This window comes from Hypanus sabinus, chromosome 14 (genome assembly GCF_030144855.1).
Source record: "Hypanus sabinus isolate sHypSab1 chromosome 14, sHypSab1.hap1, whole genome shotgun sequence".
Lineage (NCBI taxonomy): Eukaryota > Metazoa > Chordata > Chondrichthyes > Myliobatiformes > Dasyatidae > Hypanus > Hypanus sabinus.
The window spans coordinates 34,660,446-34,687,980 of record NC_082719.1 but is presented as its reverse complement, the minus strand read 5'-3'; the positions used below and the strand labels follow the sequence as shown (position 1 = coordinate 34,687,980).

General features: G+C 40.6%; 1 protein-coding gene and 1 non-coding gene across 3 annotated transcripts in view; one reads left to right on the top strand and one right to left on the bottom strand.

Annotated features, from left to right (window-relative positions):
• rbpjb (recombination signal binding protein for immunoglobulin kappa J region b) overlaps positions 1-27,535 on the bottom strand; it is a 132,538-nt gene that overhangs the window by 41,213 nt on the left and 63,790 nt on the right. For both annotated transcript variants that reach the window (XM_059989001.1, XM_059989002.1), the window contains exons 4-5: positions 15,144-15,309; positions 4,508-4,682 (exon numbers count right to left, since the gene is read on the bottom strand). In XM_059989001.1, the coding sequence (XP_059844984.1) occupies positions 4,508-4,682; positions 15,144-15,309 (341 nt within the window). The remainder of the gene's footprint in view (positions 1-4,507; positions 4,683-15,143; positions 15,310-27,535) is intronic.
• On the top strand, positions 18,746-18,899 carry LOC132405111 (5.8S ribosomal RNA). Its single transcript, XR_009515763.1, has one exon. It is a non-coding gene; the product is annotated as a 5.8S ribosomal RNA (ribosomal RNA).

Genomic DNA, 27,535 nt, shown 5'->3' with positions numbered 1-27,535 from the left:
GCTCCCTCTGGTGCTCCTCCCCCCTTTTCTTTCGTCCAAGGCCTTCTGTCTCTTTCACCAGTCAACATCCCAGTTCTTTACTACATCCTTCCCCCTCCAGCTTTCACCGATCACCTGGTATTTCTCTCTCCCCTCCCCTCCACGCTTTAAATCTACTCCTCAGCTTTTTACTCCAGTCCTGCCGAAAGGCATCAGACCGAAGTGTCAACAGTACTCTTTTCCTAGATGCTGCCTGGCCTGCTGAGTTCCTCCAGCATTCTGTGTGCATTGCTCAGATTCCCAGCATCTGCAGCTTTTCTCGTTTGTGTTTGGATTGGGTGCTATGCAATGAACCAGATTTGATTAGGAAACTTAAGGCAAAAGAACCAGGAGGCAGTGATTATAATATGATGGAATTTACCCTTCGGTTTAAGGGGGAGAACCTAAAATCAGATGTATCAGTATTACTATGGAGTGAAGGGAATTACAGAGGCATGAGGGGGGAGCTGACGGAAGTTGAGTGGATAGGGACACTAGCAGGAACGCTGGCAGATTAGCAAATGCTCCAGTTTCTGTGGGACCTCCGAAGGTGCAGAATAGATATATCGCAGAGATGAAGTAGTATTTTGAAGGGAGGATGTGGCAACCATTGATGACAAAAGAGGTCAATGGCACCATAAAAGGAAGAGAAGGCAGTTAATATTTCAAAAATTAGTGGGAAATTAGAGTATTCGGAAGCTTTTAAAAACCAACAGAAGACGACAAAAAAAACCCACAAGGAAAAAAGATGAAATGTCAAGGTAAGCTCACCAATAGTATCAAAAAGAGCCAAGATTGCACATTGGATCACTGGATAATGACACTGGAGACGCAGTAATGGAGGACAAAGGAATGGAGTACGAACTTAAGTATTTTGAGTCAGTCTGTGTAAAAGGCAGTGGCAGTATACCAGAAATTAGAGAGGGGGTAAGGGTTAGGGAGTGAGTGCAGTTGCTGTTACCAAGTTGAAGGTGCCTGGGAAGCTAAAAGGTCTGAAGGTAGACAAGTCACCTGGTTTACATCCCAGGGTCCGTAAGAGGTAGCTGAAGAGATCATGGAGGCATCAGTAATGATCTTTAAAGAATCACTAGAACCTGGAATGGTGCTGGAGGACTAGAAAATTGCAAATATCACTCCACTGTTTAAGGAGGGAGGGAGACAGAAGAAAGGAATTTTTAGGCCAGTTAGCCTGACTTCAGTGGTTGGGAAGATGCTGGAGTCCATTATTAAGGATGAGGGTTTGGGGTACTTGGTGGGACATGATAAAGTAGGCAAAAATCAGCATGGTTTCCTTAAGGGGAAATCCTGCCTGACCAATACTTTGGAATTCTTTGAAGAAAAAACAGATGTGATAGACAGAGTCAGCGGACACTGGTTACATGGATTTTCCGAAGGCCTTTGACAAGATGCTGCACATGAGGCTGCTTAACAAGATAACAGCCTATGGTATTAAGGGAAATGGGTAAAACAGTGGCTGAATGGCTTGAAGCCAATAGTAAAATTAGAAGGGACTTACTGGTTGGCTGCCAGAGACTAGTGTTTCATAGGGGTCAGTATTGGGTCCACTTCTTCTCACACTATATGTCAATAACTTGGATGATGGAATTGATGACTTTGTGGCCAAGTTTGTGAACAATACGAATTTAGATGGAGGAGCAAGTAGTGTTGAGGAAGCAGAGAGTCTGCAGAAGGACTAAGGCAGAAGTGGCAGATAGAATGCAGTGTAGGAAGTGTATGGTTATGCACTTTGGTAGAAGGAATAAATGCATAGACTATTTTCTAACCAGGGAGAAAATTCAAAAATCAGAGATGCAAAGGGGATTGGCAGCCCTTGAGCAGAATTTCCTAAAGGTAGAATTAGTGGTAAGGAAGGCAAATACAATGTTATTTCAAGAGGACTAGAATATAAGAATAAAATTGCAATGCTGAGACACAAGGCATAGATAGGTTAGACTGCTCGCATGGGAGATGGTCTAGAAGAGGTTCATGAGAATACCTCCTGGAAGGAAAGGGTTAACATATGAGGAGCCTTTGATGGCTCTGGGCCCCAAACCCATTATAAGAATGAGGGTGGATCTCATTGAAAGCTATCAAATATTGAAAGGCCTAGATAGAGTGGATGTGGAAAGGTTTCCTATAATGAGCAAGTCTCGGAAAAAGGAGGGGACAGCCTCAATAGAGGGATGTCTGTTTAGAGCAAAGATGAGGAGTAATTTATTTAGCCAGAGGGTTGTGAGTCTATGGAATTCATTGCCATGATTGGCTGTGGAAGCCAAGTCATCGCATATATTTAAGGTGGAGGTTGATTGGTACTTGATTAGTCATGGGGTCAAAGGTTACAGAAAGATAGGAGAATGGAGTTGAAAGGGATAATAAATCAGAAATGACAGAATGGCACAGCAGACAATGGGCTGAATGGCCTTATCCTGCTATGTCTTACGGTCAAACAATATATATTCATTATTTTCTCGATATTCTATGATCAGAATGTATCATGCTCTTCCTCAATGGACAAGCAGTGAACATGAGGAAGAAACAAGGTTTAATCAATTGTCTGCAATAATTAATTGTTAAGCTCAGCACTGGCATAGGGATTTAATATAAATTCTAAGCATTAGTCTGCCTTGGCATTGCATAAAACCATCAACGAAGCTGAAGTTGAAAATCATGGAAAAGAGAGCCACCTGGAAGAGCCACAGCATTAAATGAGACACTTGCATTATTTTTAAAGCTGTTAACTTGGCCAAGAACATCACTGTAATTCTTTAGATCTGTGACCTTGGCTAACCATTTTCATCTATGGTATGAATTATCTGTGAAGAAGTAAATGTTTACCAAAAGACTACTCAGTTAGTTAAGCTCACAACCATTGGAGCAAGCAGCAATCAGATCATACAGAAATCTCTGAACCCACATATCAGATAGATGGAGAAGCCTTGCATGACGAGTGCACCATCTTAAACAATCCACCTATCCCATCAGGCAGCTCCTACCCCTTTTGTGGACGACTCACATGCTACAATGTTGTCTTCAATGACCAGATCAGAACCCAAAAAACCAGAGTGTAAGCAAGGGATCTTCAATCCCAAAGAATTGTCTAAGCAGGAGGAAGAGGAGGAGTTGTCATGATCAGTTTGTTAGATAACCAAACATCTGCACCTATACTGATAATGACCCAGGCAGCATTCAGATCTGACTAATTAGAAGTTCAACATTTGCTCCAGTTAAATGTCAGACAAGGAATATTTCCAACCTGACGAACTTATTTATCTCCCTTCAAGTTTTTTTTTAGCATGACAAAAATCTTCAATTAATAATAGATGAACACTGACTAGATAGTTCATCAGATCAGCCTCAGGTAGGTCAGTTAATAAGTTTTAAGCTACAAGTCTGAAACGATTCACAGATCTTTTCTGACACCCAGAAGGAACAAGACAGGCAAGTGATGGAATACTTTCTATATGCCTCAATAGATATAACCCCTACAAGGCTCAAGATTCACAACATGAAGAAAAAACAGTACATGTGATAGGCTTCCCATCCAGTCATTTTTGCGATCCCTGCTATCATCTCCCAGGATAACAGTGTATACTCCGAAGGATAGTGGGTGAATGGAAACACAACTTGCAAGTTCCCTCCTTGATACAAAATCCAATTTTGAACCACAATGGAAATCCTTCATTGTTTCTTTATCAAAATCATATTAGCCCTTAGCCAAGACTGTGGAAACCATTCAACTCAGACTGCAGTGGTTCATGGAAGCTACCACGTCCAAGGACATTTAGGATTGAACTTCAGTCAAAGATTAGGGATTCTATGCTTTTTTGTTTCTGTTATGCAAACAAGCACATTACAGGTAACTGAATTCCTAGAGTTTTCAGTCAGATTCTGATTCTACAGATACTTACCAAACATTAAAACAAAAGCTTAAAAACATACCATGCAGCTTCCTTTGCCCTTGAAATTTCAGGCCCAATGAACATTGAACATTAACTTAAAAAAAACCTCTCGATAATTTCTTCATTCTTGAAGCTATATATATTTCTATTTCTATATTTCAATATATTAATATATTATTAATATATTTCTACAGAGAAGAATGGAAAGACCTGCAGACGCTTGAAGTCTCAGATAAAAACCAGAAATGCTAGAAGCACTCAGCAGGATAGGCCAATGAATGTGAAATAAAGAAATAGTAAAGAAATAAGAAATAGGAAATTTGAATTTTCCCTTCGACAGAAACATCTGACAATAGGTCTTCAACCTGAAATACTAATTTTGTTTCTCTTCTAACAGAAACTGGAAACCTACTGAGTAATTTTTGCATTTTTGTTTTTATTTCTAAAGAATCATTATCTAGGTCTAAAATAAGTATTGTTACATTTCTAAACTCAACTAAGAATGTTTTGCAAATAAACTACACTCTTTCCTTGTGTGATTTGTGACACATAACATTTAATGCCAGCCAGCCAAATGAATATATACTTACAATCTGCATTTTTCAAGGATTGTTTCTTTTTGGAAGGCTTGGAGATTACTTTGATCCGTTTGCTGTGAAAGACGCCAATGTCGTCACTATTACCGTAAAACATTTTTACTGATAACATGAAGTGCTTTCTTTTGTCGGAGTCAGATATGTACAATGTTTTGGCTGTGCAATAATTCTGCAAAACAAAAGGGCAAAATATAAACAAAAGAGATTCTGCAGATGCTGAGAATTCAGAGTAACACACACACAAAACGCTGAAAGAACTCAGCAGATTAGACAGCATCTATGGAAATGAGAAAAACAGTCAATGTTTCAGGCCTAGACCCTTCTTCAGGACTGGAAAGGAAGGGGGAAAAGACACCAGAATAAAAAGATGGTGGAGGGGAAGGACAGACTAGGGGAAGGTGACAGGTAAAGCCAGGTGGGTGGGAAGGTCAAAGGAAGGAGAATAGGAATCTGATAGGAGAGGAGAGTGGACCATCAGAGAAATGGAAGTTGATGGGCAGGTGAGAAATGGGGCCAGAGTGGGGAATAGAAGATGAAGGAAGGGGGAGAGAAAAAATTACCATAGAGAGAAATCAATGTTCATGCCATCAAGTTAGAGGTGACCTAGATAGAACAAGGTGTTGCTCCTCCGCAGAGAGTGGCCTCACTGTGGCAAAAGAGGTGGCTGTGGACTGACATGGCAGGATAAGAATGGCGGTAAGAATCAAAATCGTTGGCCAACGGGAAATTCTGCTTTTGGCAGATAGAGCAGAGGCGCTTGATGAAGTGGTCCCTCAACTTATGTCAGATCTCACCAACGTAGAGGATGCCACATTAAGAGCACTGGATACATTAGATTACCCCAACATATTCACAGGTGAAGTGTTGTCTCATCTGGAAGGACTGTTTGGAGGTGGCGGATGAAGGCAAGGGGAGGCAGCGAATGGAGGCGGTGAATGAAAATGTGTAGTTTCTTTTGCTTGGCAGAAGTTGTAGAGAATGATGTGTTGGATGTGGAGGGCCATGTGGTAGTAGGTGAGGACAGGAGGAACTCTATACCTGTTAAGGCACTAAGAAGATGGGATAAGCACAAACGACCAGAAAATGGAGAAGTTGCGGGTGAGGGCAGCATCCCTCACTTACATCAAAAGGACAAAAGACTGCACAATTAAGCAAATATAAACAGAGGCACCAGGCTTTGTGAATGAGACAAGATGAAGCTACATGCAACTAAACTTAAATTTTCCAAATTTATTTGACTCAAAACAAAAACAAACACAAGAAAAGGCAATTTAGCACTTTAAATTCTCTACCTCATATTCCAGAGATCATGAAAACGTTCTTTCAATGTAATTGGTGAAAGTGGATTAAATGTACAAATACTCTGAATAAAAGGGGAAAACACAAATTGAGGTCAAGGCTGATCACATGGAAACATTCAACTTAATGTTAAAATGGTGGTCGGTGGAGAATGCATTAAAATAGATGCTCAAAATTTTCTGCTTATAATTAAGGATATTTTTGTCTAAAAGGCTCACGCCAATTTCCAGGGAAGTAATTCTAGTTATCCCATTTCTCCTTATTCTCTGACACAAGCTCAAAAAAAACAATTTATTAGTTTTAAAATCTAAGTCTCTAACTTTGATTCACTTCAATTTTCCATTAACATGACATGCCAGTGAAATTTGGGGGATGTCTCCTTGTTTACCTCCCAAAGTATTATTTTTGTCAGATTTAAATATTATTTAAGAGGATTAAGAAATTGTTAATTATCTGGCAACTTTTAGAAGATAGCTTTACTCTTTTTTCTTGTGTATTTCATACACAAGTTCAGAGTACAGTAATATTACACACATTTAATAACAGACTTAATCTGATAAACAAAACCCATCACAATTAGGTTCCCTGAAAAATTCATAACATCTTTTTTGTTCAGAAACTAATTTTGGTTTTGCTACTTTTTGCACTGAAAATATCGAAGTTCACATGGACAGTTGTCTACAATGACAATAAAACAGGAGAACAACCTCAGTGAATGCTGATGACTGATTCAGGAAGGTGTGTCAAAGTCAGAAACTGTTTAATGTGGGAATCTGAATCAAACTATGTTTTCATCTGCTGGATTTAGAGAAGACTGAATTTGAATCTATCCTTTCTTCTTACCATCCTCAATCTGGAAACATGAAATCTTCAGTATTACATCTCACATCTCCAAAAAAGGCCGTAAGTTACCAATTTACAGAACTAAAGCAATCATTTATTGGTGGCAGCCACAACACTATGTACAACATTTTAAATTCATGACAATTAGATTAGGTTTGCCTTTGAGTGGAGTTGAATTCTATTGACATCAATGGATCTGGAGTTGAGAGGGTGAACAGCTTTAAGTTCCTCGGCATAAACATCACCGAGGATCTCATATGGTCTGTACATAACGGCTGTGTGGTGAAAAATGCACAAAAGCGCCTATTTCACCTCAGACAGTGGAAGAAGTTTGGTAAGGACCCCCAAATCCCAAGAGCTTTCTGCAGAGGCACAATTGAGAGCATCCTGATTGGATGCATCACTGCCTGGTATAGGAACTGTACTTCCCTCAATCGCAGGACTCTGCAGAGAGTGGTACGGACAGCCCAGCACATCTGTAGTTGTGAACTTCCTACTATTCAGGACATTTACAAAGATAGGTGTGTAAAAAGGGCCCAAAGGATCACTGGGGACCGAGTCTCCCCAACCACAAACTGTTCCAGCTGCTACCATCCGGGAAGCAGTACCGCAGCATAAAAGCCAGGACCAACAGGCTCCAGGACAGCTCCTTTCACCAGGCCATCAGACTGATTAATTCATGCTGATACAATTGTGTTTCTGTGTTATATTGACAATCCTGTTGTACATACTATTATAAATTACTATAAATTGCACAATTAGACAGAAATGTAACGTAAAGATTTTTACTCATGTATATGAAGGATGTAAGTAATAATGTCAATTCAGTAATATGGATGAATTGAAACAAAATTGCTCACCTATTTCTCCAGTCTTCATTTGTAAAGAAACAATTCTGCTTTTTTCCCCATACATAGACTTTGCAAAGATTGCTCATCTTATGCAATATTATGATTTACTTAACAGATTTCAGCAATTGCAAGTAAAACATTTCCAAAAAAGTAACTGACTTCTGCTGAAAATTACAGCAGTAACATTGCCATTCTGTCAAATTCTCAAATTATAGATTGGTTTTTTTGTACCTAAATTATAGAATGGCATAAAAGCTGAAAGAGTGACAAATATTAAAGCCTTTTCAGTTAAATATTAAGAACATTTTCAAGTTTCATCTTTCATGACCAGAACTGCACACAATATTCCACATTTAGTCTCACCAACATCTTACACAACTTCAGCATAACATCCCAACTCCTGCACTCAACACTCTGATTTAAGAAGGCCACTATGCCAAAAGCTCCCTTTATGATCTGACTGATCTGTGACATAGTTTTCAAGGAGTTATAGATCTATGCTCCCAGATCTCTCTGTTCTACCACGATCCTTAGTGCCATACCATTCCCTGTGCAAGTCCTACCCTGGTTTGTACACCCAAAGTGCAATATCTCATTTGTTTGCATTAAATTCCATCTGCCATTTTTCCAGCTGATGGAAATCCTTCTGCAAGCCATAAAAGCCTTTCCTCACTGTCTAATACACCCCCAAATCTTGCTGTCTTCCACAAATTTGCTGATCCAGTTAACCACATCATCATCCAGATCATTGATATAGAGGACAAACAACAACAGACTGAGCCCCAGTCCCTGCAACACATCACTAGTCACAGGCTTCCAGTCAGCGAGGCAACCATCTACTACCACTCTCCAGCTTCTCCCACATTGCCAATATCACATCCAATTTACTACCTCATCCTGCATGCCAAGTGGCTGAACCTACTTGACCAGTCTCCCATATGAGAGTTTGTCAAAGGCCATGCAAAAGTTCATGTAGAAAACATCCGCTGCCTTTATTTCATCAACTTTCTTGACAACCTTTTTGAAAAACTCTATAAGCTTGGTTAGATACATTAAACCATGCACAAAATCATGATGACTATCCCTAATCAAGCCCTACCTATCCAAATGTTTAAAGGCTCAGTGGCCACTTTATTAAGTACCTCCTGTACCGAATAAAGTGACCACTGAATATATGTTTGTGGTCCTCTGCTGCTGTAACCGATCCACTTCAAGGTTCAATGTGCTGTTTTCAAAGATGCTTTTCTGTTGTAACGTGTGGTTTAATGTTCCAGTCAGTTTGAACCAGTCCGACTGTTCTCCTCTGACCACTCTCATTAACAAGGCATTTTCACCCAAGAGAACTTCTACTAACTGGACATCTTTTTGACTTACACACCATTCTCTGCAGACTTTGCATGAAACCCCAGGAAATCAACAGCTTAAGATACTCAAGCCACCCTGTCTGGCACCAACAATCATCCCATAATCAAAGTCATTTAGATCACATTTCCGCCACATTCTGATGTTTGGTCTGAACAACTGCATTTCTTGACCATGTTTGCATGCTTTTATGCATTGCATGGCTGCTCTATGATTCCTGATTAGATATTTGCAGTAACGAGGTGGACAGGTATAGCTAATAAAACACAACCTACCTCACACAAAGTTGTGCCATCTATCCCTTATCGGTCCATGTCTATTCAAATACTCATATCCAGTTTCATAGAATATCTCCCAATAGCTTTCCCACTACTGATGTCAGTCTCACTCATCTATAATTTTTGTGTGTGTGTTTTTTTTTAAAAGAGACCTTCATAAGCAATAGAACACATTAGCCATCCTCCAATCCTTCACCCATTGCTTAGGATGATTGAAATACCTCAGCTAGGGCCCCTGTAATTACCAGGTTCAAGGGAACACCTCATCAAGCCCTGGAGATTTATCCAACCTCATTTGCCTCAAGACAGCAAATAGCTTTTCCTCTAATCTGTATGGGGTCCATGCCCTCATTGCTGCTTTGCCTCTCTTCTTTCAACTCTGTGTCCATCTCCTGAGTAAATGCAGAGGTAAAGAATCCATTTAAGGTCTCTCCCATCTCTTTTGGCTTCACGCATAGATTACCATTCTGATCTTCCAGAGGAAGAATTTTGTCCCTTGCAATCTTTTTGCTCTTAACATACCTGTAGAATCCCTTAGGATGTTCCTTCACCTTGTCTGCTAAAGGCAACCTCATGTCTTCCTTTTGATTTATTTCTTAAGTGTTCTCATGTATTTTTTACACTCAAGTATCTAATTTGTTCCTACCTGCCTATGCTGTCCATACACCTTTATTTTTGTAACCAGCGCCTCAGTATCTCTAGAAAACTAAAGTTCCCCAAACCTGTATCTTTATTTTTTATTCTGACAGGCACATATATGCCTTATACTCTCAGAATTTCATTCTTGAAGACCTCCCACTTTCCCAGTACACCGATGCCAGAAAACAGCCTGCCCAATCCACACTTACCAGATCCTTTCTGATACCATCAAAATTGCCCCATCTCCAATTTAGAAACTCAAGATGGGGACCAGACTTATCTTTTTCCATATTTACTTTGAAACTAATGGCATTATGATCACTAGATGTAAAGTGTTCTGCTACACAAACTTCTGTCTCATTCCCTAATAGCAGACCAAGTATCATGCACTCTCTTATTAGGACTTTGATGTACTGATTAAGAAAAGTTTCCTGAACACATTTGACAAACTCTGCCCCATCTAGTCCTTTTACAGTATGGGAGTCCCAGTCAATATGTGGGAAGTTAAATAACTTACTTTAACAACCGTGTTTCTTGCAGCAGTCTGCGCTCTTTACAAATTTGTTCTTCTAAATCCCTAGGACTGCTGGATGGTCTGTAACATAGCTTCATTAATGTGGTCCTCCCATAAAGCTTCTCTAGATGAGTTCTCCAGTCTGTCCTGCCTGAACAGTGCTATGTCATTTTCCTTGAATAGTAACACAACCCCTTCCCCTCTAATCCCCCCTGCTCTGTTGTATCTAAAGCAACACAACCCCAGAATATACAGCTGCCAGTCCTGCCCCTCCTGCCAACCAAGTCTCACTAATGGCTACAATATCATAATTCCATGTGTTAATCCATGCCCTGGGCTCGCCTGCATTTCCTACAACACCTCTTACATTGAGATGTACAGTATGCTGCTCAGGACACTGGTCGCACCATGCTCAACCTTTTCAGTCTTCACTTTATCTGATGTCTTCACAACCTCTCTCTCTACAATCATTCTGGCACTCTGGTTCCCATTCACCTGCCACTTCAGTTTAAACACCGTCCTCCCTCTCTAGCCCCATGCAGCACAAGCAAACCTTCCCACTAGGATATTAATACCTCCCCAGGTCAGGTGCAAACCATCTCTTCTGTACAGGTCCCACTTTCCCTGGAAGCAAGCCCGATGATCCTAAAATTCTGATGCTTTCCCTTCTACACCAACTCCTTAGCTATGTGTTAAGCTGTATGATCTTCTCATTTCTGGCCTCACTAACATATGTCATGGGTAGCAACCCCGAGGTCAAAACTCTGGAGGGTCCTGCCATTTAACTTGGCATGCAACTCCCTTAACTCACTTTACAGAACCTCGACACCCTTCTTACCCATCTCATTTGTACCTACATAGATCACAACTCTAGCTATTCACCCTCCCATTTCAGAATGCTGAAGACGCGATCGGAGACATCCTGGGCCGTGGCACCCAGGAGGCAACATACCGTTCCAGAATCTCATTCTCATCCATAGAAACTCATTTTTATTCCCCTAACAAATCCCTATCACTTCAGCTTGCCTCTTCTCCCCCTTCCCTTCTGAGTCACAGAGCCGGAGACCTGACCACTGTGACTTTTCTCTGCTAGGTCATTCCCCCCACCCCCCTAACAGTATACAAAGTGGTATACCTGTTGTTGAGGAGGGCAGCCACAGGGGTATGGTACTCTGTACTGGCTATTTAAACCCTTTCCCCTTCTGGACTGTCAGCTAATTACCTGTTTCCTGCACTTTGGGTGTAGCTACCTCTCTACATGTTCTATCACTCCTTCATCCTCCCAAATAATCCAGAGTTCATCCAGTTCCAGCTCCAACTCCTTAACAGGGAGTTAGAAGCTGCAGCTAGATGCATTTCTCAGAGGTGTAGTCATCAGGGACACAGGAAATCTCCCTGCCTTCTCACAGACCGCAAGACGACCATTCAACTACCCTGCCTAGCATCCCCACTGTCTTAACTGTACAAATATAAAGGAGGAAAACAAAAACAAAAATGAATAGCTACAGCTTTTTCGCCTTCTCTCAATCAAGCCTCTCCTCACTGAAGTCTCAAATATCCACTCCAACACTGTCCAACACTACAATAATGCTGTTTTGCCTTAGTTCTGTATCTATCCAAGATCTCTCCCATTCCCCAATCTCTTTCAGCTCCACTCAATCATGGTAATCTTCAAGTGGACCAATTTTGTCCTTTGCAATCCTTTTGCTCTTATTATATCTGTGGAAACAATTGGGATTCTCCTTCTGTCTGTCAGAGCAATTTCATACCTTTGTTTAGCCCTCCTGATTTCCCTATTTAGGGTTTGCTTGTATTTCTTATTCTCCCCAAGTGCCTCATTAATTCCTCCCAATCTATAGCTACTATGCACCTACTTCTTAACCAGAGCCTCAATATCCCTTGAAAACCAAGGCACCATGCAAGTCTCACTAATTAATTTGCAAACTGGAAGTATTTTTACAAGTATTTTTAAAAACCTTTTTGTAGATTTTTGCTAAGTATAATACATTTTCAAAGATAATGAAACATAAAAGCAGTCAGCATTTCATTCATCCTTGATGATTTGAAGCACTTGCTGGGCAAACAGATTTTGTACAATTTAGTACTAAGACATATAAAACATGGGATTCCGCTACTCATTTTTTCTGGGCAGGGGCCGCAAGTCTGTGTTCAGAATGGACTTGGTAACTAGTTGATCTACTTTCATGATTATACATCACTAAGCTCACTGATACAAATAGTGGTAATCAAATCACAGACGAGGAAATCTTCAGATGCTGAAAATCCCAAGTAACACACTGGAGGAACTCAGTAGGTCAGGCAGCATCTATGCAAAAAAAGAACATTCGATGTTTTGGGCCAAAACCCTTTGGCAGGACTGAGAAGAAAGCTGAGGAGTAGATTTAAAAGGTGGGTGTAGGGGAGAAAGTGTAGGGGAGAGAGAAACACCAGATGACAGGTGAAACCTGAAGGGAAAGGGATGAAGTAAAGAGCTAGGAAGTTAATTGGTGAGAGACAGAAAGCCATGGAAGAAAGAAAAAGGGGAGACGAGCTCTAGAGGGAGGCGATGGGCAGGCAAGGAGATAAGGTAAGAGTGGAAAAAGGGAATGGGAAATAGTGAAGGGGGGTGGTTGAGGGGCATTACTGGAAGTTTGAGAAATCAATGTTCATGCCATCATGTTGGAGGCTACCCAAATGGAACAGAAAGCGTTGTTCCTCCCACCTAAGTGTGGTCTCATCACGACAGCGGAGGAAGCCATGAATGGATATATCAGAATGGGAATGGGATGAGGAATTAAAAACCGTGGCCACTGGGAGATTCCACTTGATCTGACTATCTGAGCATAGATGCCCTGTGAAACAGTCTCCCAATCTACATCGAGTAATTAATATGGGTGGTCACTGGAAACCACTTTTTGATAATATCAGGTTGTTCATCAATTAATCTCTTGAGCCCTTCTACAGATGTATGGTACAAGGTAATGCCACAAATTACAATTTCTCTGAACATCAGAAACATTCAGAAGCACAAAACTCCTGCATCCAAGGCAACAATGTCTAATATATGGTTTAGATTGAGATCCATAAATAACCTTGAGATGGAATTTAAGTACATTGATGTATCTTGGGTAATTAAATCAGGGCAGATCATACATAGTAAATTGAAGGAAGCCCAGAGGGTGGGGGGGTGGTGTTGACTTGGAGTACAAGTACATAGTTCCCAAAAAGTGGCAACACATACCAGTTGGTGAGGATGGCATACGTTATGCTGTCTTGACTGGCCAAGGCATTGAGAATAAGAGTTAGGGTATTACTTCAAGGTTGTATAAAATACTGGTTAGTCCAGACTTGAACTATTTTGTGCATTTCCGGTCACCTCACTATGGAAAGGGTGTGATTAAGCTACATAGGGTGCAGAAAAGATTCAAAATGATGTTGTCTCCCTGAAACAAAGGATGCCAAGAGGTGACATGATAGAGATATATAAAGTTATCAGAAATTTGATGGAATAGGTAACCAGAGTGTTTTCTCCACAGATGGGGTCGCTAAAACTGGAGGACACAGTTTTAAGGTGAAAGGGAAATGGAAAGGTTTAAAGGGGACACAAAAGGTAAAATTTTCGACAAAGTAATCAGTATCTGGAATAGGCAGGAACTGTGAAAATATTTAAGAAGCTTTTGGAAAGTAACTTGAATGAGCAAGGCACAGAAGGATGTGGAATTAATGAAGGCAGATGGGATTAATATAGATCGGCATAATGGTCAATATAGGTGCAGTGGGCCAAAGGGTCTATTTTTATGCCTCATAACCATCACTTTCACAACCCACCCTAACAGTTTCAACAAATAATATACACATCCCCTGTTATCACTTGTATCTACTTCACTGGTACTTCTTATTTTTTTAACCAAAATATATCACTTCACAACTGTATAGATTAAACTCATCTGCCATCGATTTGCTCATTTCTTTGCAATGTTGTCTAATTATGGTAAAGAATGGATGAAATGCTTTGCTGTAGTTCCTCTTAAAAAGATGCAGGAAAATCTTTCACCCAAAGCATGGCAGCATTCAAGAGATCACAGACAGTGGAGGTGCTAGAGCCAGAAATAAGTATAATGTTTGGATGTGCATTTTATGTGTCGTAACTTAAAGCTGGGGAGCAAGAGCTAGAAAGTGAATTTGGACTTGACAGCTCTACAAACATTACTTAAGTTACATTGACAATATAGCAAAAAAATTTTGTAATCAGCCTAAAGATTAAAATGCAAAACATACAAGCTAGTTTCAAAAATGTAAGCAAAGATTTGATATTATTTGATATCCAAAGACTGGATTATATTACTTTTTCCCCTTCGCCCCCCCATGGAAGTAAGCAACTAATGTGAAATATTCTGGAAAGTTACATGTTATAAAATGTTGGACCTATGTGATCATCAATTCCTTGCCAAATTCTCATTTTCCTGACTTTGTGTTGTTCAACAGACCCTTAAAGATCTCAAAGTAATTTAATTCGCCCAAATAATTGTAGCACTTTAAGAAAGTTTCTAACTTGCATTTAAACCATTGTCCGTCTAGTTATTGTTAAAATGAAATTAAAATTACAGGCTGGAAGTCAAAAATCCTTATTCCATCTCACCTTGTGCTGAATGTCTTGTCTCAAATTTTACCCAAGAATCTTTTAATGCACAATTTTGAACTTCAAGTGTTACTTGAAGTACAATTCTAACTACTTTTTAAAAAATATAGATAAGGATTTCAAACATGCAAAACTACACAAGTCCATCAACACCTGAAAAGCAATTATTTTTGCCATTTTGTCACCAAACAACATACATTCTTACCTTTCCTTCCAAATTAAGTTGCTGCATTTCCTGGTCACTATTTCCAATTCCAATAAATGCACATGGCTGTGATTCCTGCTCATTGCATCCATCTCGTTCCATTTGATCTTTCTTTTTTTTCCATCCACTTCCCATTAGATATACACATGGAGGAGGACAGAAAAATCTGCAAAATAAAGCACTCTTAAGAATTTTCAACCATGTATACAATCATAGTCTTGGGTTTGATGAACATTAAGGCATGTGCACTAAATGCTACAAACATTAGCCTTTCCACATTCCACAATTTAATGATTCCACTGACAATGTAGGTGTCATGGTAGTGTAGCAGATAGCGAAATGTTATTATAGCGCCAGCTACCTGGGTTCAATTCTGCCACTATTTGTAAGGAGTCTGTACATTCTCCCCATGACTGTGTGAGTTTCCTCTGGGTGCTCCCACCTGGGGGGGAGGGGGGAAATACAGTTAGGTTAATTGATCACATGGTTGTAATTGATTGAAACAGGCTCATTGGGCAAGGTCTCTAAATCTCAAATCCAAAATCTCTAAATTTAAGAATCCTAAGTAGTAATTATACCAGACAATTCAAACTAAAATATTGAACACAAATTCAATCCAAATTACTGTACAACCACACCACTGCCATTTCTTCTGGTCTGTACTGTTTTTGCCAAATTTTTAAAGTTAGATTTGTGTGCCTCATACACTTCTATACCAAACAGCTATCAGCTCTTGAGTGCAGATACATACAAATTGCGATATCATCTTGGCAAGAACACATCCACTAGTTTTGCATCTTTGTTGCAGACGATCATTAAGGTTATAGACTTGAGACAAAAACTGTTTCTCTATCCACAAATAATGTTTGACCTGTGAAGTTTCTCAGCTTTTTCTGGTTTTATTTCAAAGTACTATTATTTTACTTGCTAAACTGTCAATGGTATTAAACATTTTAATACGATTTATTTCAAGTCTTGTATAGTATTTAAAAAAAAATAAACATTGCTTTACTAAACCAATTTGATAAATGAGTACAGGTAGTCCCCGAGTTACAAACGTTTGACTTACAAACAACTTGTACTTACGAACCGAGGAAGGAGAACGCCGTCTGCCATTTTAAGTCATTCCCATTGACACTGTGTTGAGCGTGTAACTTTGTATTTGGCTTAAATTTTTCTTAGCAAGATTCACCCTGATCCCCTCCCTCCCTTTTTTGGTCAGCTGGTGGTACAGTAAGATCAGCGCCAGGCTTGAGAACGGAGGTTCCCGAGTTCGATCCAGTGACAGACCGCTCCTGTGCCCGGTTGATGTCGAGCTCGCAACTCGACCTCGTTAAAAAAAAACATGCCACATCCAGTTTAAACTCCCACACAGAATATTGAGGAGGATCAAATACCCAAACCCAGCACAGCCTCCACTTGTCCCATTTAACCTGTCTCAGTGCAGTGGACTTTAGGACCCGGGGAATTCAGTGTGCTGGTCCTTAGGACCCAGCGACCTCAGGAGCCGGTGGAGGTCAGGACCCGCCGCCCATAGTGTTTCTGTTCTGTTGACGGGAAGCGATCTCAATTGAAAATAAGGTGGAAATAATAAAGCGTTTGGAAAGAGGTGAAATGTCATTGGAAAAACATTTGGCTACAGTCGGTCAACGATCAGAACAATTTTAAAGGATAAAGTGAGAATAATGGAGCACATATGTTTCTTAAGTGTTTTATATGCATAGAAAGCTAAAACATATACTAAGACAAACACTTGACTAACTGACGCTTAATAATACCAGATGTACTCGTTCCGACTTAGGTACAAATCCGACGGACTCAGGAATAGAACTCGTTCGTAACCAGGAGACTGCCTGTATTCAGAATCTAGACATGTATTATTTTTAATTATTCTCCAAACACAATTATTAAGTACATTTCTTGCAATAATCTCATCATTGTTCATGCTTCTATCTTTGATATGCAAGTGTCAAGCTATATACTTTCCATCATGAATACTTGTAACCTAAATCAGGAAATCCCAACGGTGACATTTTTTAATGATTTAGAAGTAAACCAACAGACTTTAATCTCATTTTAACACTACTTAAGTATAATATGTTATCTTGCACATTCATTCTAATGAAACATCAAACTCAGAATGCAAATATGAGAAAGCGCATCTTGAAATAACTCCACAGTGGATGTTCCCAAGCCAGGCTGCGAAAGGAGGAGGGTTGAACAACCCCATCCCATAAAAACTCAGTGCTACAGAAATCTCAAAGGTCTCATTCCCGGGAAAGGAAAGATACACCTGGGGACAACTTGAAAGACTGGGCCAGGACAGAGGAATCTATCGATGGTCTATGACCCAGTAAGGGTGATGGGTTTGAGAAGAAGAAAAACATCATTTTAAAATACATTTTAATGTTATGTTAACAACAACACACACAAAATGCTGGTGGAACACAGCAGGCCAGGCAGCACCTATAGGGAGAAGCGTTGTCGACATTTCAGTCTCGGCCCGTGTCGACTGCGCTTCTCCCTGTAAATGCTGCCTGGCCTGCTGTGTTCCACCAGCATTTTGTGTGTGTTGTTGTTTGAATTTCCAGCATCTGCAGATTTCCTCGTGTTTGCTCTTAATGTTATGTTAATTTACTTTCCTTAACTTAATAAGTTGCAACAACCCAAATTAATAATAAAAGCTTTATATTTACAGTGGAATCTTTGGAGCTTCTTTAGGATGGCTGTACTTACATGCCTGCTGAACGTGTATAAGAATTCTTGTTTGCTCTCTACTCACATTTGATTTTAGGCCTGTGTAAGTACAGGGATGAAGAGGATGGCTAATCTGATCTTAAGTTATTAAATAATTGCAACCAAGATTGCCTCTTTGCATCATAGTCATAATTTTAAAGTTACTCAAACAATGAAAGCTTGTTATAGAGAATTTCTATTGATATTAACATTTAGAAAGTTTGCAAAATTATGCACTGGTAGCACTAAAAACAAAATCATTCCCTAAAAAAATATGAAAGCAAAAGCTTATTTTGAATCTTCGCTCTAGTTTTTCCAAAAAAAATTTGCAATATGAAGAAACTAAAGTGACTTTGAACAGTACTGCAAGGGCTCCACCAAAACTTGTATACCTTTGATAAAAATGAAATATACAGGGTTGGAGTAGACATGACACTTGTATTAAAGTTACAAATACCTAAAGTTATCAGAAAATCAAATCTGTATGAAGCTATTTAAATAAATCAAAAATGAAAACATGACTAATCAACTTATGCATTGACTTAAATTGGAAAAATATCAAAGCTTTGGATATCAGTCAAGAATTCAAAAAGGAAGACAGAATGGGCATGTTTGCCTGCAGTTTCCACCTCAAATATTTTCTTCTATAAAAATTTGATTAAACAATAAATGTGAATACAAGTTAGGATAAATAATTGACATAGCTATTTGAGAGGAATCATCCAACTGAGCTATTAAGAAATTAACAGGAGAGATATTCAAGAATTGGTCTTCTCAAAAAGAAATCAGATAAAATTCAAGAATCTGGATTGTTGTGAACTGAAGGCATGGCCACCTACAGTGTAACAATTAAAATGGTTAATGTTAACTCTTAGCGGTGGATCACTCGGCTCGTGCGTCGATGAAGAACGCAGCTAGCTGCGAGAATTAATGTGAATTGCAGGACACATTGATCATCGACACTTTGAACGCACTTTGTGGCCCCGGGTTCTTCCCGGGGCTATGCCTGTCTGAGGGTCGCTTAAAAAAGAAAAAAAAATGGTTAATGTTAATAGAATAGTAATGGAGGTGCACAACCATCTTGTAGGGTTACAGAGCTGAAAAATAATGGAACTAATGTTCATCAAAAACCACATGTGGTGAATAGAATCCGTGAGAGTTAGGTCATGGACATTTTGTGATGTTCCACATTTACAGTAAGCAGAAAGAGCAATGTTATCAGGAAGTGCATTAGACCTACAGATAACATGAATATGGTTTTCAACAGGAGATGAGGTACAGGCAGAGTGAAGCAAAAGAATGAAACTGGGGCAGGTAGTGTCAATGTAATTTTGAATCATAAAGGGTTAGCCTCAGACATCACATAGAAAGAGTGTGGGCAGGGACCAAATACATTGGCTTTAGTCCAGTAAACTAATTCTAAAACTTAGTGGCACCAAATTTCTATCCATGAAGTACAAGATGCTGTGCAGACTAATATTAACTGTGTGATGGCAGAATGTTGTGAAGTGGTGAGATAGGGCTGCTTGTTTATGGAAAAATTAATAATACCATGCAAGAAACAATAAAAGTCAATGGTTGAAGCATGAAAAGATGCTATTCAGGCTGTCAAATCTGTGCTGGCTTTAAGAGCAAGAGCTGGAACCATAATCCACCCTTTTCTACACAGTGGAACCAATTCTCTCTTTTGGATACTTAGCCCAAATCCCTTCTGATTGCAATAAATTGGTTTATTATTTTGCATGTATCAAGGACAGTGAAACCCTTGTCCTGTGTACTATTCATTCAGAATAAATTTATGACAATGTAGTGAAGTCGTACAAGGACAAATAACAGAATGCAGAGTTATAGTTAGAAAAAGCACTGTGCCAGCAGACACTAAGATAAAAGGTCATAATCAAGATAGGTTGAAGTCAAGAGTCCATCTTAACATCCCAGAGAACTATTCAGTAATCTTAAAACAGAGGGATGGAAATTGTACTTAAGCTTGGTGTTACATGCTTTAGGCTTTTGCATCTTCTACCATATAGGAGGGGGAAGATCCTCAATTCTCTTTGAGAAATGTGCCTACCAGCTAATATTGCTTCCTGCTGGAGGAACTCAGCAGGTCAGGCAGCATCTTTGGAGGAAAATAAGCAATCAATGTTTTGGGCCAAGACCCTTCACCAGGACTTGAAAGAGTCTTAGCCCAAAGCGTCAACTGTTTATTCCCCTCCATAGATGCTGCCTGACCTGCTGAGTTCCTTTGGAATTGTGTGTGGCCCAAGATTTCCCCAAACTTCCAGCATCTGCAGAATCTGTGTCTGCAAGAAAGACACCCAAGGTGGCTGGAGTTTTTGATTATGCTCTCTGCTTTACTGAGGCAGCAACAAGTGTAGACAGAGTCCTTGGAGGGGAGGCTGCTTTCTATGATGTACTGAGCTGTGTTCACAGCTCTCTGAAGTTCTTTGTGCTCTTGGGAAGAGCAGTTGCCATACTAAGCTATGATATATCCACATACCATGTTTTCTATGGTGTATTGATTGCAAATTCAAGGTAAAAGGACATACTCAAAAATTTCTTTAGCCTCCTGAGGAAATAGAGGAGCTGGTGAAATTTCTTGGCTGTGGCGCCTACAAGGTTGGATGAGGACCAACTATTGGCGATATTCACTCCTGCAAACTTGAACTCTCTCAACTTCAGCACCATTAATGTGAACAAGAGCATGTGCACCACCACCCACTTTCTGAAGTCAATGAGCAGCTCTTATGTTTTGCTAACATTGAGGGGAATCTTGTTATTATCATAATAACATGCCACTAAGCTCTTACATCTTCTTGTATGCCAATTCATTGCTATTTGACACACGGTCCATTGTAGTTGTACCATCTACAAACCTATAAATGGAGTTAGACCAGAATACGGCATTGGCAGTCATGACTGCATAGGGAGTCTAGTGGGGAGCAGAGGACACAACTTCATTCAGTACCAGTGTTGAGGATAATCGTGGCAGAGGTGTCGCTGCCTGTCTTTAGTAATGTTTTATACAGTTGCATCAAGACTTCCTTGCTCTTGTATGGCTATATCAAGTCCAAGATGCCATGTTATTTTGAATCAATCACTTTTATCACCAACTCTGCTAATTCCAATAAATAATGCACCTATTCTACTGGATTTTTGGGTACTATTTTGAAAATTGTGCCGAGCAGTTTTGAATTGCTTCTTGTTGGAGGAACTCAGCAGTTCAGGTAGCCTCTACGGAGGGAAGTAAACAGTGGATGCTTTGGGTCAAGACTCATCAGGATCCAAAAGCTATTGTCAAAGATGCTGTCTGACCTGCTGAATTCCTCCAGCATTTTGTGTGTTACTCAAGATTTCCCGAGATTGCCAGCACCTGTAAAGTCTTGTGTCTTCTATATTGCTTGATTCTTTCTAACCAAAATTAAATGCAGCTTTTAATATTCAATTTTGTCTGCCACGGATCAACCCATTCCAATGGCCTTTTTCAATATCCTTGAAATCAATTACTATCAATTAGTCTTATTTCCAGTTCACTACCCCTGAGTTTTCTGTCATAGGCAAATTTAGAAATCATGCACCAAAGTCATTACACAAAGAAAAACAGTGGTCCTGAGAACCCCCACTGTAGTGGAGTACAACCAATGCCCCTGACGTTCATGGTATTACTATGAGTACAGGTTATACTCGTCACTATCTTTGGGGGAGGGAGTAGTAGTCATTATTGACCTGCAACTCAACTGAACAGAAAGACAGGTTCAGATCTTAGGTACCCTGCACAAAATGACTTGCTTCCTGATGCTTCAGGTCTTTAATAATACTAAGTACAGGTGTCCCCCGTTCTCCAAACATTCGCTTTACGACACATTGCTGTTACGGAAGACCTACATTAGTTACCTGTTTTCGCTAACAGAAGGTGTTTTCGCTGTTACGAAAAAGGGCAGTGCATGCCCCGAGCAGCCAAGCTCCTCCCCCGGAACTGCATGCTAGCCGGCATTGCTTAAACACATGCCTGTGAGCATCTGTACTTTATGTCGATTTATTTTGTGCATCTGTTAGCAAGATGAGTTCTAAGGTACAGTATCAGAAAAGCCTAAAAGAGCACATAAGGATGTTACAACTTAATGTAAAGCTAGACATAATTAAGCATTTTGATCGTGGTGAATGAAGTAAGGATATAGTGAGTTTGGCTAAGGAGGGTAGTTTTGTGGAAGTTGAAGATGATGATGTTGTAGAGGCTTTGGCATCCCATGACCAAGAACTGACAGATGAAGAGCTGATGAAGAGGAAAGAATAACAAATGAAACTGAACGCAGTAGCCAACTGCGAAAGTGAAGTCGTCCAGGAACTGAACATGAAGCAATTGCATGAGATTTTCGCTGCGATTGACAACATTGCAATGATTGCAGTAAAGTATGACTTCAATTTTGAAAGGGTACATAGGCCATATTTGCAGGATGGTTTGAGGGCTTACAAGGAACTATGATAAAAAAATGCACGAGGCTAAGCAGTCAAGCATACTGCCATTTTTCAAGCCTTCCACATCAGCCACAGCAGATGACGAACCTCGATCTCAGACATCGAGGCAGGCAGACATAGGTGCGCGCTTGCACCGAGTGTTTATGCTGCGAGTGCTGCCGTGAGCGCTTGCGTGAGATTTTCGCTATGGTGTGTTACGCCTGTGTCCCTCTCCTTTTTGAGAATCGCAAGATCGCTATTAAGTCAGGTCAGGAGACCCAGAAAATGAGTGAGAGACGTTTGGAATGTCCTGGCCCCAGCAATACAAAGCCACGCAGGTCATTGTCTCTTGGAGACGGAATTGTGTATTGAATATTGTACTTCATGGAAGCCCTCAGGCAACGTGGGCTGGTTGGGGGATGGCATCATTCCACCCTGATTGACATCTGAGACCCTGTGAGTCAGGATAAAAGAGGGTCTGGGGAACAGCCCCTCAGATGCACCAGAAGAAACGTTAGAACTCCTGTAACAGCGTAATAGCGAAAGCCGGTGGAAAAGCCCACGTGCGTCCTTTCCCATTTGCCTCGGAATTGTTGGGTCTTGCCACGGAAGAACGGCTTTAGCTAACACAAAGGGGCACTCAGCCTCCACCGACTCTCGAAGGATTGACATCATAAAAGGAATGGGCAAGTTTAAACACTCTCTCTTGACTCCAACCAAAGGCTGCAGCCTGCAGCTTGAATGAAATAAAGTGACTTTTATATTTCCATCGGACAATACATTATCCTCTAGACAACGATAGAGCTATTTCTTACTGATTATTATTATACCCGCGCTTTTAGATTTAGTATTGACAACGTATATTATCTGTACGTTTGCACTGATATTATTTTTGTGTATTTTTATCAATAAACACTGTTAAAAATAGTACCATCAGACTTCAACGGACCTCTCTATCTTTGCTGGTAAATGACCCAGTTATGGGGTACGTAACAATTGGGGTTCTCGTCTCGAGATTTTTCACCAAATTGGGAGGCCAGTGAATCAGGCTTGTAAGTCCAAACTTGGATCTGGTTACGTGGGTAGCCAGATGGGAAACCAGCAAAGATGGACGTGGATGAATTTATAGAAAACCCAATTCTAGAGGCGGCCACCAAATCGGACTTGATAAATCTGGCGAAAGGGCTAAACCTCTTTAGAGGTGAGGTTGTCCATGAAAAAGCGGGAGGTGTGAAGGGCAATAACTCAGTATTATATTGGGAAAAATGTGTTTGCAGCTGAGGTATTGGAAAATATCCCTGAAAAGGTACCAGCTAGTGGGACGGCTCAGTTAGAGTTGGAGAAATTAAGGTTGGAACATGCAATTAAGTTAAAGCAGCTGAGAAAGAGAAAGAAAGCCGAGACAGAGAAAAGAAAGGGCCGACAAACAAAGGGAGCATGCGCTCCAGCTAAAGGAGTTAGAGGTGAAAAGGGAGCAGGACAGGGCTGAGAAACAAAGGGAGCATGAAATTCAGTTAAAACAGCTGGAAGCAGCTGAAAAGGAGAGAGAGAGGGCCGAGAAAGAGAGGGAGAGAGCTAAGAAAGAAAAGGAAAGAGCCGAGAAGGAGAAGGAGGCAGAGAAACAGAGGAAACATGATTTGGAGATGGAGAAGTTAAGGCAAGAGCGAAGAGATCAAGGGTCAGACCGAGAGGAGCGGTTTAATGTTAGTCGGGAGTTGAGGTTAGTACCTCCGTTTGAGGAGACGGATGTTGATAGTTATTTCTTGCTTTTTGAGAAGGTGGAAGTGAATCAGAAGTGGCCCAGAGATCAGTGGGTGGCGCTGTTACAAAGTGTGTTAAAAGGAAAGGCGCAACGAGCATATACGGCATTGTCCATGGAGGAGGAAGAGGCAGAGAGTTATGACAAAGTAAAAGTGGCCATTCTCCGGAGTTATGAATTGGTACCTGAAGCGTATAGGCAAAAGTTCAGAAATTTAAAGAAAGGATGGAATCAGACGTATACTGAGTTTGCCTATGAGAAGGGTGTGCTCTTGGACCGTTGGTGTACCGCAGAAATAGTGGAAGAGGATTTTTGGCGTCTCAGGGAGTTAATTCTGATTGAGGAATTTAAAGGTTGTGTTTCGGAGGATATCCGGATGTATTTGAATGAGAAGCTGAATAAGTCCATCTCAGAATTTGCTAGGTTCGCAGATGAATACGCCCTAACCCACAAGTCTAGGTTTTCCCTTGAATAAAAGTTCCCACAGAAACAGTGGGAACGATAGAGAAAGCCCGCCGGCTGAGGCAGAGGTCCCGCCGGGAGCTAGTGGTAAGATTGAGGGGGAAAGGCAAGACGGCCAGAGATTTCCGGGCTTGACCTGTTTTAGTTGTGGAAAGGGGGGGGGGGGGGCATATTGCATCTAGGTGCTTTGTTCCGAGGAAAGAGACAGGAAAACGGAAAGCCGCAGTCCCTATCGGATGTGCTGTAGTAATCAGTAAATCAGCAAGAGAGCCCCGGGTAGACAGAGTACGAGAAGGATCTGAGACATATGTCAAATGGAACCGTGTCAGTGAGGGAGGGAAACACACCAGTTCCAGTACAGATTTGGAGAGACACAGGGGCTGAACTATCATTGATTAGCAGTAAGGTGCCGGATTTTGGTTGCAAGACGGGAATGGTAGCTGTGAAAAGAATAGGAAAAGGGACGGAAATGGTGCCCTTGCATAAGGTCATTATGGATTGTGAGCTGGAATCTAGACCAGTTGAAATAGGGGTGTGATCAGAATTCCTGAGAACTGACGCGGACATCCTTCTTGGTAACGATTTAGCCGGTGGTAAGGTTTGGTCAGCAATGAGCGTTGCGGTCCTGCCCGTAGATTCCAAGATCTATCCCGCATGATGCGCAGTCACTCTCAGCATGTCGAGAAAGGCGGCTGAGACAGAAAGCAGTTTAAATCAGGCCAGTATCGATTTGGCCAAGACATTTTTACCAACCCTGTACCAAGGGGGGGGGGGGGGGGGGAAAGGAGAATAGGAAAGAGAAAGAGTAAGGGAGAGGAGGTAGACCTGCCCTTAGCGAGGAGAAAAGTTCTAGAGGCACGAAATAAAGATGAGAAACAGATAGAGCTGTTAAAAGGTCCAGAGTTGGACATGGATGATCTGTCTGGTTTGGCAGAACTGTTTCAAGAAGTTGAAAATTCTAAAGGTGTTCCCGATAATGAAATGAGGGCAGTCCTAGATGAACAGGGTGCCCTCACCTTGAAGAAGTCTGCTAGGTTGGCAGATGAGGTTGTTTCAGCCCGCGGGGTTGAGTTTACTCCGGAAGGGAGTTGCCCAGAGAGTGGCTGGGAAAATCAGGGGAATTTGGACCAGGTACGGGTATTGAAAGCCTGGAAGAGGCAAATGTCCAGTTTGAGTGTGTCCAAGATGTGGATGCACGTGGTACTGAACCTAGTAATGGAGCTCAGAAAAAGTCTAAGGTATTTGATTCAGTTGAAAAGGAATGCAGTACTTGTGGGTCAGATAGACTTGGTTCAGTGAAGAAAGGGTTAGCCTTGGTAACAGTGGGAAGTGAGAGTTCCCAGGTGTTTGTGCTCGAAGGTGTGTTAAAAGTTAGTGAGGAGATCAAAAGTGGGGAGATGAATATTATTATTGAAGGAGAAGGGAAATATGTAGTTCCCAAATTGAATGAAGAAAATTTAAAGGCTGGACTGATATCAAAAGCAGCAATCAGGCTACAGAGAGAATGGCGTGGTACCACAAAGCCTGTGAATCAATTACAGGTTGAGTTGGAAGGTAACGGGGTCCCACACGCTATTGTTATTCCAGAGTGTGGTGTGAAAAAGCAGAATTTGAAATGCTGTTTGAACAAAGAGTTTAAACTGAAAACTAATAGCCTGAAGGGTCCCAAAGAGAAAACTAGCAACTTGCGTAAAATTAAAGAATTGGGTGGAAATTCAGAAGATGGCCTAAGTTTGGAACACATTGTTGATAAAATAACTCCTATGGAAGGAGCGGACGAAAGCCAATTTCGCCAGGGTGCACAAGCTCCCCACGTGGGAATTAACCGGAAAAGAGGCGAGGGTTAATGGGGATGCCGTTTTTAAATAGCAGAAGCCGGTTTTAAGGGATTTCGTCAAAGCATGTGAATAATAAACGACAACCCACATGGAAGCCTGCCTGTTAAGTTTGAAAGCAACATAAAGATTAGTATTTGCATGAATTTTTGTAGTATACACGTAAGCTAAGATCACAACTCTTTAGTTTTGTTTGCTAAAGGGAAATATGACCTAAAAATAGGTGGTTATTAAATTGGAGTCTGATGCTACAAGACTTTAGTAAAGTACAAGATGTTAAGATATTAAAGGAAGTGACATCTAGATACTGAATTGAATGTATAACTGTATTACTCTGTAGAAAAAAAAACTTTGGTATTGTGTTAGATTCTAAAATCCTGTAAGACTCTGTTTTACTTCATTTTTTCCGATGGTAAAAAACGTGTTGAAGAAAGGGGGAACGGAAGAACAGCTTTAGCTAACACAAAGGAGCACTCAGCCCCCACTGACTCTCGAAGGATTGACATCATAAAAGAAATGGGCAAGTTTAAACACTCTCTCTTGACTCCAACCAAAGGCTGCAACCTGCAGCCTGCAGCTTGAATGCACTAAAGTGACTTTTATATTTCCATCGGACAATACATTATCCCCTAGACAATGATAGAGCTATTTCTTATTTATTATTATACCCGCGCTTTTAGTTTTAATATTGGTGACGTATATTATCTGTATGTTTGCATTGATATTATTTTTGTGTATTTTTTTCAATAAATACTGTTAAAAATAGTACCATCAGACTTCAATGGACCTGTCTATCTTTGCTGGTAAGTGACCCAGTTAGGGGGTACGTAACAGGTGGACAGTGCTGCAATGCTTGCAGAAAACAGTATTCCTACTTTTTATAGGTTATGTATTTATCAGATCATTCCTGCTTTTACTATATATTACTATTATTTTAGGTTTTATGTGCTAGTTGGCATGATTTGGTAGGTATTTTTTGGGTCTGCAAATGCTCATAAATTTTTCCCCATATAAATAAATGGTAATTGCTACTTCACTTTATGACATTCTAGCTTACGAACCATTTTATAGGAACGCTCTACCTTTGGATAGCGGGGGAAACCTGTACGTTAACAGAACACATAGTGGAATATTCTCCATTTGCC